A 12,428-nucleotide genomic window follows, 5' to 3' on the forward strand; every position below is an offset into this window, starting at 1 on the left:
AATTAGAGAATGTATTAAATTGCTGTCCTGAGTATTATTTAAGAACCTGTCGTCATTGGAATACTCAATTTATGGATCAGCTAAATAAAGGATGGGATGGAATCCTTCTGAGCAGCGCGAACAGATAGCGGTGACAGGGACCTGATAAAAGGTGTCCTTTAAGGCAATTAGTTAAAAATGTATGTCAAAAATGAAATTTTATCTGAATCCACAAATCGCCACATCTTGGCTCAAAAAATTTTCTACCAGGTTGACTTTCTGACCCAATATATCAGGGTTCCCCAAACTGCGGCCCGCTTCGATCCGGCCCCCGACACTTGGAGTGCCCGCGCCGGGCCCTCGCGGCCTGCAACAGTCGGCAGGAGCCTCCGTCCGTCCGGACAGGAAGCTCCTGCCCGTCACTGTATAGTGCTCGGTGCGACTGGAAACGGCCGCTCGAGCACTATTACTGGAGCGATGTGGCCGGAATACAACCCCGGCGCACATCGCTCCATGAACTAGGCTACGCGGCCGCGCGGTGACGTCATCACGCGTCCGCGCATCATTTCCTGCCCGGGCGGGGCAAAAAGATTGAAGACTTCGGTGAGTACAGGGTTTTTAGTTTTTTTATTAAAAAGGGCAGTAAAAAGATTGTGGCGACTGGGGGCCAATAGTTAGTTATGAGGGGCAGAATAGGAAATAATTAATTATAAGGGGCAGCTTAGTAAATAATTAATTATGAGGGGCAGCATAGGAAACAATGAGGGGCAGCATAGGAAATAATTAATTATGAGGGGTAGAATAGGAATAATTATTTATGATGGGCAGCATAGGAAATAATTATAAGGGGTAAAATAGGAAATAATTAATTATGAGGGTCAGCATAGGAAATAATTAGTTATGAGGGGCAGCATAGGAAATAATTAATGGTGCGGGTATAGGAAATAATTATTATGACGGGCAGTTTAGTAATGAATGGGGGGGGGGGGGCATATTCGATAATTAATGGAGAGAGGTCCCAGTATAATTAATTAATTAATTGGGCCAATATATAAAATAGTTCACAAGGGGGTGCAGTACCGGTATATTAAATAATTAATTGAGGGGGCTGCCAGTGTATTATGGATGCGGTCACATGTACCGCTATTTATTTTTAGCCTTTAGTCTGGCCCTTTAGTCTGAGGGGGACAGTGAACGGCCCCCTATGTAAAAAGTTTGGGGACCCCTGCAATATATAATCGATACCAGGCTTATATGAAACAGGAAGCTGATGCCAGCCTACTCTACTGATAAGCCTCTGTTTCACTGAAGATAGGCTTTCAGGTGTTCAGGATTGTGAGCAAGTTTTGTGTCATACCAGAGGTTGTGTGGACAACCATCTCACTTTCTTCCACACATATCCTGCATAAGCTGCACTAGCTGAGCTGCTACTTTGGTTTGTAGACTCTTGCCTCATGTAACCTTTAAGAACTGAAAGCAATGACCAAAAAAACAAAAAACAAAAAAAAACACAGGCAAAAAGTTCTGTTCTGTGGTCACCGCTTACAGGACCCTCCTTCATAGGAGTTGTCTTTCTAATGAACTCTCATTTATTTATATCTCCTGTCTATTTCATTTGCCCAACAGCAGGAGACAATGATACGTAGAATTTGTGTTAATTTTTTTTAAGCAGTGTATATCCTCTGCCTTGGAATTTTCCTGGGTAAGGACAGTTAAGTTATGTTGACATTTTCTCACCTCTTTCCACCATGACACATAATTTGTCTGATGGACCAGTTTCTCTTTTTGTCTGCCTTTGTCTTTTACATATTTCTTCAGAATTTACTACACACATTGTAGAATCAATTGATAGAGCCTAGATGTTCATGAGAATTTTCTTGGAGGAAAGGCATGAGACATGTATTGTACATTATTTTATTCATGTTTAAGATTACAGATTCCTTATTGCTGATCTAATACAATCACTCATACATTAAAATGGAAAATACTCTAGAGAATGCGGCTGTGAGCGCTGCATCCCATTTCTGACTGCGGTTACAGGACAATAAATGCAGACTGTCAGGCTCCTCTGCTGCAGAGAAGGCGGCTCCAGCTAACTTTGCACTGTAGACCAGCAACATGGAGGTGAAATATACAAGTCAATGCCCAGATAATAAATTCAGTTTGCTGGTATCTGTATGACATGTTAGTGCGAAGATCTGTTATTATCTATAAAGATTTTAATACACCAAAAGACTTAGCCGATTTAAAAGCGTCAAGAGTGGTAAAGCGCAAAATAATTCTGAAGATCTCCAGAAGCTGCATTTGTATCTTAATCTCAACTACAGTGCAGTCAGCCATGATGGAATCTCAATATAGATCCACATCATCAATTTAATAAGGCAAAAGGCCCATTGGCTTTCTTGCTTTGGATTTCTAGTGTCCAATCCACATCAATATTTATTCCGCTGGGCTGGTGTGAAAATGATTTAGTTTGAACAAGTCCTTAATTTTCTTTTCAAAATTATATCAGACACACTAATTCCATGTGCTGTCTATGATCCATTAACAGTTCATGCACCACTTTTTCAAGGATCAAATTGTCTGTTATAAGATGGATTTATAGACAAAAAAAAACTCATCTCACAAGATACTTCTTAGCTATGGAAAAACAAGACTTAGAAGTGTGAATATAGCCTAAAAGTTCTGCTAGTAAACCAATGTGTGTGGCAGCAATGTACAGGAAAATGGAATGAGTTTGCACAGGTCAGAAAGGGCCAATATGTAGATAAAGTCAAGCACACAGATGCATTAGTATATATAGATGAATATAGACCAATGATCTACAGCTGTGCTGTATATATATGTAGTATACACATGGCGTTCAATATTCTCCATAGCACAGTAAAGCATCACAATACAGTCTGAACCTTTGTTGTTACATAGCAGCAGAATACTGCAATGTGCAGTAAAAGAAACAAAATCTCTAGATTAATTTACATATTAAAATTAAATATGTCCAAAGTAGTAATATAAAGATTTACTATAGATTAACAAATTCACGTGAAATCAGCAAAAGAATTTCCTTTCATTCAAAGCTTTTGGGACCTGACAAGAATCAAGATAACTACATGAAGTGGCATTTTCAGCAAAGCCGCCCACTTGGGGGCTTGAACGGCTCCTCCTTGAACAGCATAGGAGGAATTCACAGCTTCAGCAGAGAATGTGTAGGGTCCCTTTGGTGAGGGGGACAAAGAGGACTGCTGGCATATTATCAAGACCAATGTCATAGTCAGGGAGGAACTAATAAACCACCTAGAAGGTAGATTGGAGTGAAGGTATTGAGCATACTATATATATATATACACTGCATTTTGTCCTAGAACTAGCATAGACATTATACAGTAGTACCAAAAAGCACACATTTATGACATGTAGCAGCAATTGGTGGCCATTATTTTTTCTGTGCTCATATTAAACACCTTTACAGTACAAGCCTGTTCTGTCATTAGAGACAAAGCACCACATTAAACCATGAATTAATCAGAGATCAGAGGTATCTAAAAGGGAAACATTGCTTCATTTAGCTTTAACATTTATTATGGTTATTATTTAAGACATTCACAGTCTCACAATTGTGTATTCCTCGGGTTCAAGTAGTATATAGAACGCCCAACCATCAGGAGAAGTTGAGCAGAACAATGTATGATTTTACGGATAACGACTCATCATAACATCTCACTTGCATCTCATCAGCGCATGCACGAGCACATAGAAAGTAATGGGGCCCTGCATTAGTAAACGGCCCCATTACACGTTTGTGTGCATAAGGTATTACTGGAATTTTTCCCGCAAAACAATTTCTCCATCTGCTCAGCTCCTCCTGCATTAGTTTCTTTATACTGAAATGTTAAGACTTCAATAATATTTGGATCTTCATTGCATTTTACTTTTAGCTATAATAAGCAACATAAAAAATAAATAAAAAATAGGGTATTCCCTTACTAGCCTTTTGACTACCAATCTGCAGCCATAATGGAGTGTCACTTTATTTCCTTACTTTGGATGCTTATTGAAATAGCACAACCAATCTTGACATTTTGAAAAGCCAACCCGCTATAATAAAAAGATTGGAATGATTGCTGTAGATGGACTATGGACAATTCAAGCCTTGTCTGGCGACAGTCTATGCTTTAGTAACATACACAAGAAAAAGAAAACTTGCACATAGCACCAGATAGAATACCTCTCATTAATCCATGGTTAAAAGCAGCACACAGAATCTATAAAATGCCAGCACTCCTCGAAGGGTTCAATGAATAATGCAAAGACCATTGACAAGTTTAGCATTAGTCTATTCATATAGCTAATAACATGGATCACAGTTTAGTCAATGACTATGTAGTGTTTTATCTTTTTGGAGCCATTACAGTAGATTAATAGGTGGAGGGAAATATTAATACGATCATCTCCAATACCTGACAAGGGGAAGAAAATAAACACAAATAACTAGCACTAATAAAACCACAATAAAATAAGATTTAAGTCACTTTACAGTTCTCATTAAGACATCCGCACTTTGCATCCTTCAGAATTATCAATATTAAAAAGAGAAAATAAAAATGCTAATTTAAAATAAATTCATTTTCATGTCAGGATTCATGCTTGTTAACTTGTTCCCCTTCCCATGTGCTCCTGGGATGAGCAGTGTTAACGGATAAGTACAGCATAAATCTGGAGGTACCCGTCAAGGTTCCCCCCTAATCCCCTGTGGATTAGCACAGACAGTATATTCTAGGCATCCTCATTTTAATAAATACCCTAATATAATGTTTGCTAATATGGCAGAAAATCCAGTTCTTGTAGGAAGAGCTGGCTGTACAGTGGCTGCAAAAGGCTTCATATTTTCATTGGATTTATTCCAGAATTCCTCCATCTCCGACAGCTTCTGGTTTGTAGTATTCAGATGTGCTCAATACCTGAAAGAAAACAAAACCGCCAATGTAATTCCTAGATGTGACTGACTTAGTAGTAGTAGTGGCATGGTCAAGCCTACATGCAGCTGCTACTACAGGCATACTAGGGAAAAGCTTCTGGGCAATGCTGCTTAGTCCCCTTTCACACTGTCCAAGTGGGGACATATAGGATATATACAACCCCATAGACTGCTATGGTGCCCAGAGGTGGCACCGTGTACAGGAAAATGAAAAGGCATGCATCTTCTCGCCGGTTTACGGCCGTGCATCACTATATACGGGAAGGGTAAATAGCGCCCAGTCTATGGCCGAGCGAGCACATGGCATTGTGAAATTAGCTTTATACTGTGATATTACAGTTGGTCTAGGTCAGTGATGGTGAACCTTTTAGGAACTGAGTGCCGAAACTACAAGCAGAAGTCACATATTTTTCACAAAGTGCCAAATGTATTAGCATCCTGAGGACACAAATACAGTAGAAAGAAGAAGTAATTTGGATTATTATTGTAGTTTTCCTCTAGGGTTCCCTTAACAGGATAAATCACAGGTCTGGAAAATGGACTACAATGATAATCCAGCCCTGTCCAAACCTCCTTGCTCCTGCTGCACTTCAAGTCACTTTATAATAAATGCTGAACGTGGCACGTCCTGGGCTGCTCTTGACTGCAGGATGAGGTCTTGAATCCTGAATCAGGACCTTTGTGCTGGGTGATGGCCTGGGTGCCCACAGACAGGACTCAGAGTGCCACCTCTGGCACCCGTGCCATAGGTTCGCCACCACTGGTCTAGGTGATGAAGCTTCTATGTTCGTGTGAAAACTACAACCAGGGATGGCCCTTTGGATGGCTGTAGTAAACCAGGTCCTTCGCTGCAGTAAAATAAAACTCATGAGAGATTAGGTGGTGAAGTATATACCTGTAGTAGTTTGGTTTGAAAGGACCATTCTTATTGAGACCCAGATATTTGGCCTGCTCATCAGAAAGTTCAGTCAGGTGGGCATCAAAGGTAGGGAGATGGAGGCTTGCTACATATTCATCTAAAATGGTAAAAAAATGTAACCTTAAACTTATGCAAAGACTGAATAGATATGTGTAGTTGTACAATATGAGTAAAGTCACCTTCTTTGATACATGCAGCTTTAATAATGTAAAAAGCAGCATCTTTACTACTCACCCATTTTCTTAGGTAAAAGATAAACATCCTGCTTGTAGCGCCCCTCAGGAGCATTGTAGAGTTCTATGAGTGCCAGTGCCTATAGAGGAGCAGAAGACAGTGGACAGTGTAAATATACATAGATCTGTGGCAGGTCTAAAATATGTTTGCAACATTTATTAACTACAAAACCAGTAATTACAAAAAGGAAATCTACCACCAGAATTAAGGATTGTAAACCTTGAACACTTACCGTATATACTCGAGTATAAGTCAACCTGAATACAAGCCGAGACCCCCAATTTTAACAAAAAAAACTGGAAAAACCTATTGACTCTAGTATAAGCCGAGGGTGGGAAATGCATTGCTCACAGCCTCCCAAGTATATAACAGACAAAGAATAAAAAAGAAATTAAGAAACTCCCAATATATAGCCTGCCAGCCCGTCTCGTGTCCCCGCGCCGTCCGTCACAAGCTCGCTGGCATCAGTGTGTGCACATAGTTGAACGTCGGAGAGCAGCTGAAGTCACGCTCCCTGTGAGCGGGGGCAACTGAGCCGATGCCGGAGCATTGTTGTATCAAAGAGGACCTGACGGGGTGAAGGGCTGAAAAACCCGTCTTGTACTTGAGTATATACGGTACATGCAGGTGTGTGCCTCTTTTGGCAGAATCACCTCTACTCTAAACTCCTTTGCCCTTTACAAAAAAAATAACCTTTCTTTACAAAGAGATTGTTTCCGGGAAAAAAGAAAATAAAGCAGTCTTATCAGTAAGAACGCTCCGATGACCAAGTGAGCTTAGCAGGAGGTAGAAAGGATTGTTGTTTATAGTGAGAGACCAAGGGGACATTTATGACACGTGTTTGGTAGTGAAATGGATCTCAGGAGCTTGAATATGGAGTTTCAGAGCCATGCTGGAGTTCTAGGACTAAGTTATGTAACTGGGTATGAAAAAAAATATGATTGACTGCTCTAAATAGATTAGCTTACTATACTATAACTTTATAAATGTGAAATACTGACCTGTGTTGTAGCAGTAATAGATAACACAAAAGTGGGAACAGTAGAACAGCTTAGGTTAAGCAGCCGCCCCTGTAAGGAAAAAATTAAGCACCATTAGAAAGTCGAATAGATTTTTCATTCATTAATCTCTGTACTCAGTCCGTGCAGTGGAATATCCAGATGTTCTTGCGTTTTGTTCTCAGTGATCACACATTTATCATGTGATCTGGAATCTAATGGTTTATTTTGGTGCAGTCGAAATGCAATTCCAAACTACAATTTTGTAATTACACAGAACATAGCAGAATTTATGAATCCATTCTGTCACTATCCTGCAGTTTGGAGGATGCCAGGTTCCTTATAAATGGGAATAAAGACTATACTGACAAAGTGCAGATTTTATCAATGTAATTTAGAGGTAACCGTCAACCTAAGATCAAATGGTGAGCGCTAAAGGGGCACCGGGCCCCCCCTACCCCTGCATATATCTTCCATGTAATGTAATCTCAGTGAGCTTCCGTTTTGAATTCAGGAAAATTCTGAGAGGCTTATTTATCCTCCCTTCTCCTGTCCTAATCTGCTTTTCAAACTAAGTAAAGAGACGCTTTGCTCTGATAAGATATATTAAAGGTTTCTTGCACAACTGATCCAAAGTTTGGTAAAAAAAAAAGTTACCAAGTAGTTGCTGCAGAAATCAGGCTGCCATTGCACAGCACAGAATAAGCAAGAGATCTGCGCTCTGCCAATTCTAAAGTAAAATGACTGCCATAAAATAGTGTAATACGCAAATACTTTTCTAGGATGGGAGAAGGAAAACGTTTCTTAACTACATTGTAAAAAAGCCCCCTAAACATCAGGCATGATGTTCAGGAAGCCTAATGAGATGCGGTATATAATTGTATTCATTAAGGAATTAAGCATCAAGAGATTAACGATACATCTTTTTGTCAATGGTGTCCAGGTACACCGATCTGCAATAACACATAGTAATGTTTATACGGCAATAAAAAGACGACTGATGAAAAGAATAGATGACACAGTCTAGTACCTCAGCCAGAAGAACAATCCTCTTGCCATCAGGCCAGATAACATGATCAACTTGAGAGCGCACACGTTCCCATGTCAGTTCTGGAGTGCGCAGACTTGCCTATGAAAGATGATATGTACATTATGTCACACTAGTTGCTTCAAGCCAGAGTCATGTGTGGTCACATCACATGGATGAAAAATAATAAAATAAAAGATGATTCTCCATGTACTTCATTGCTACTTACCACATCTATCTCAGTATTGGAGTGTCCCATATTGCAGACAATACAGCCGTTCTTCATACGATCTAGGTGTTCTCTTGTCACCACGTTCTTGTTCCCTAAAGAATTAGCAAATTACATAACACCTATTTATGCATTGCTCCAAAAGTACATGTATAAATAGTGTCACAGTTTCTCAGATAATAGGTGGGTCCTTTCTACACAATGCTAATCATAATAGATCACAGTATCATGTGAGAACAAGCGGATGCTATTGTCAATTTACTGCTGACTGAATGGAAATGAATGGTAAACAATGGTCAGCCAGAAAAACTGGTACAAAGAATACATGAATAATAAATCTCATACCTGTGCATGTAATGACAATATCCACTTGTCGGATCACTTCATTAAGCTTGACAAGCCGGAAACCATCCATGCTGTAATAAGCAACCTCATGTTATATTACAGATACGCAATACAAGGGTAGATGTAGACTTATCTCTTACACTTACCAAGCCTGCAGGGCACAGATTGGATCAATTTCTGTCACATACACAATGGATCCCATTGCCTTCAGAGCAGCACAACATCCCTTCCCAACCTAAGGAAAGTAATGTCCTTAGATCCCAGCACTAAACATGGATATCCTTTTTTTTTTTTTTTTTTTTTTTAGTTTTAAGTTGTAAAAATAAGATTTAAAATGGTAGCAGGCGCCACAAGGAGAAACTCACCTCGCCATAGCCACACACCACTACCTGCTTCCCACCAAACATCATGTCGGTTGTTCGTTTCAGTCTGGAAAAAAAGGTTTGGTTATTTTAGCATTTTGAAAAGGAGTCTCACAAGTGCATTGAGAACAGATCAAAGAAACGGTCTTTTCCATGGTCGGTATATGCATTCTCATGACTTTGTCCAAGATTAGCACTTTACCAAATATTAATCATCATCACATAACAGTCATGTGCATTTCTCCCCAGACGTAAATACATAAGATATGAAAAGTATGTACCACCATAGAGCTTCGGAAAAACGGAACAGCGTACACCAATATGTTTAATTCAATAAAAACCTGAAAGTATTAAGGGAAAACGCACACTATAAAGTCAGAGAATACAGTTTTGGTGTGTGATTTTTCCATGTGATATCACCATGTATTTTTACTTAAGTACAGTGGGAACCAAAAGTATTCAGACCCCTTTAAATTTTTCACTCTTTCATTGCAGCTAATTGGTAAGATCAAAAAAGGTTTTTTTGCTCATTGATGTATACACTCTGCACCTCATCTTTACAGAAAAACAGAAATGTTTTATAAATTGGCAGAAATTATCTACAAGAAAAACTGAAATATCACAAGGCCATAAGTATTCGGCCCCTTTTCTCAGTATCGAGTAGAAGCACTTTTTGGGCTCGTACAACATGAGTCTTCTTGGGAATAATGAGACAAGTTTTTCACACCAGGATTTAGGGGATCCTTTGCTAATATCACATGGCCATAAGTATTCAGCCCCTCTGCTCTGTACTGAGTAGAAGCACTTTTTGAGCTAGTACAGCCTTGAGTCTTCTTGGGAATAATATAACATGTTCTTCACACCTGGGTTTGGGGATCCTCTGCCTCTTCCTTGCAGATCCTCTGCACCTCCCTCAGGTTGGATGGTGAATGCTGGTGGAAGCCATTTTGAAGTCTCTCCAGAGATGCTCAATTGGGTTTAGGTCAGGGCTCTGTCTGGGCTGGTCAGGAATGGTCACAGAGTGGTTCTAAAGCCACGGTTTTATTTTAAGCTGCGTCCTTAGGGTCATTGTCTTGTTGGAAGGTGAACCTTCAGCAGAGTCTGAAGTCCAGAGCACTCTGGAAAAGGTTTAATCCAGGATATCTCTGGACTTGGCCACATTCATCTTTCCTTCAATTGTAACCAGCTGTCCTGCTGAAAAACACCCCCATAGCGTGATGCTGCCATAAAACCTGCTCCAGTGTCAGAGTACATTACTTTTTTGCCAATACCTGACCTGGGACCAAAGGGCTTTTCTAGGAATTCTTTACATGTGAGCTAGGAATTGACCGATTTCTTTTAAACTACATATATGACTTTGTAGGTAAAGTTTTGTGCATCACATGCGTTACTGGGAGATGTGGAATAACAGGATACACCTCACCCAGTGAGGTACCTTAAATACATTTTGCTATTTATTCAGATTAAAGGTCCTCAAAAAAGGATTGCTTTACCATGCATAAATGTGGAAAATAGTGGTTTGTGCAGTCAAGTTCTTTTCTACTTGTAGAAAGTCATGTGCAGCTGTTTCTGCCTCTCCCCTGGCACACAGAGTTCCTTCTCAATCCCTTTCCCCTTTCCATAGGGTTCTGTCATCTGACACCTCTGTGACCTTCTGCTTATGATGGACTTCAGTAATGATTTTAAACTAAGGCAGGCTGCACACAAACATATTCAGAATGTAGAAAGTGACCCGGTCTGATTTCATGGAATGGATTGCACTGTATGGGAGTCATTGCATCATACAGATAGATATCTGATGCTGTACAGCATCGCTGGCACTAAGAACTGTCAGTGTTGGTGCTGCCGTTATGCCAGGAGACTAGGAGTCCTAGCATCATATTTCTGTGTGATGCAAGGAATCCTGTCCTATTTCATATGTTCAAATAATGCGATCAGACCAGTACGCCTATGGGCTAAAACACGTTTTTGTGCAGCCGATCTAGCAGGCAAAGGGAAGCAGGAAAATTGCAAGTGGCGGCATTCTTCTCTTATAACATTAAATTCCTCATAATATCACACATCAGGCTTGTGGAGCTTGTAAGCCAAACTTCTCTCTCCAACTCTGAATTCTCATTTTCCCAAACTTCAACTTCCCCAGCTCCACCAAAATGGTCACGACTCGTGTCCCGTTTTCCTGGTCATTCTAGCTGTGCCGAGATAAATATGTAAATCCCTTTTTGTGCTTTATTCTTCTGAACTTTAGCAGAGAGGCTTCACTACTGAGCATGTACATAAAGTGCAGCCACATTCATTTCAACTAAAAGCACCCTGCTGACAGAGTCCAATGAGTCATAACTGACATAAGTGTTCATTGGTGCAGAATGCCGGGGAGCTGCGAGTACAGCTGAGAAGTATCACATTATGGCCCTTTGATCAATAAATGTTATTTTTCCCTGGCATCCCTAAATCTTTACATCAGGAATAGAACAGACATTTAATGGAAATTTCATAATTTATTATGCTTGTAGAGTCTGAGTCCAGCCATTTTAGCACCACTCCACGGACTTGTCACTTGAACGGTTATACTCAGACCTTTATTGCAATAAATGTATGTAAATGAGAGAAGTTGACACAATTAGCTTTTAATATTCAATAGAACTCGTCATGCAAAATAACCCCCCTAATCTAAATATATTTTCATAAACTGCCATTAGAGAGCATTGCCTCTATCCCTTCATTGTCCCTCTACATGCCTGTAAACTTAAGCAATGAGGTCCTAAAGCTGTATGCAAATGACCTCTGAAATGTCCAATGAGTTATTAGCATATTCAAGCTGTCCAGCTTATTCATGAGTGGGAGGCACAGCCACACCCCAATGCTTGACTGACAGCTGCTCCATGTAATGGCTGCTCCATGTGCTTGCTGGTGGCCACACCCCCTGCTTCCTGTATGTGAAAGATACAGCTCCAGGCAGCCATGTTATAGCAGAACATGTCAGGTACTTGTGTAGCTGATGTCTGTGTCTCTCACATGTGTATTAGGAGCAGAATGTCAGCAGATGCAGCACACACACACCAGCAATGCTTTACTGTACATTACACACATACATGAGCAGGGGGAGAGGTAACAGGGGTGACATCACTGCCTCTGACCATGTGACCAGCCTCATTTACATAAGAAAATGTGATTTTACAATGATTTATGTATGAATTGACTAGATAAAGGCTGGGATGGATCCTTGTGAGCTGCTCCAACGGGTATTAGTGACAGGACGAGTGACACAGACCTGATGACAGGTGTCCTTTAAGGGCTACCATTTTGCTTAAGTAAAGATTTTGAGCAAATGTGGTCATGTGAGAACGTTCCTTCTTGGCTATG

General features: G+C 40.2%; 1 protein-coding gene across 8 annotated transcripts in view; it reads right to left on the reverse strand.

The window, feature by feature from the left end:
- Positions 1-1,879: 1,879 nt before the first annotated feature.
- AHCYL2 (adenosylhomocysteinase like 2) overlaps positions 1,880-12,428 on the reverse strand; it is a 62,697-nt gene continuing 52,148 nt past the window's right edge. For all 8 annotated transcript variants that reach the window (XM_072147518.1, XM_072147516.1, XM_072147517.1 and 5 more), the window contains exons 9-17: positions 9,072-9,135; positions 8,853-8,941; positions 8,707-8,777; positions 8,362-8,456; positions 8,136-8,234; positions 7,109-7,177; positions 6,108-6,186; positions 5,850-5,970; positions 1,880-4,937 (exon numbers count right to left, since the gene is read on the reverse strand). In XM_072147518.1, the coding sequence (XP_072003619.1) occupies positions 4,931-4,937; positions 5,850-5,970; positions 6,108-6,186; positions 7,109-7,177; positions 8,136-8,234; positions 8,362-8,456; positions 8,707-8,777; positions 8,853-8,941; positions 9,072-9,135 (694 nt within the window). In that variant the 3' untranslated portion in view covers positions 1,880-4,930. The remainder of the gene's footprint in view (positions 4,938-5,849; positions 5,971-6,107; positions 6,187-7,108; positions 7,178-8,135; positions 8,235-8,361; positions 8,457-8,706; positions 8,778-8,852; positions 8,942-9,071; positions 9,136-12,428) is intronic.

The sequence above is a fragment of the Engystomops pustulosus genome, chromosome 4, assembly GCF_040894005.1.
Source record: "Engystomops pustulosus chromosome 4, aEngPut4.maternal, whole genome shotgun sequence".
Lineage (NCBI taxonomy): Eukaryota > Metazoa > Chordata > Amphibia > Anura > Leptodactylidae > Engystomops > Engystomops pustulosus.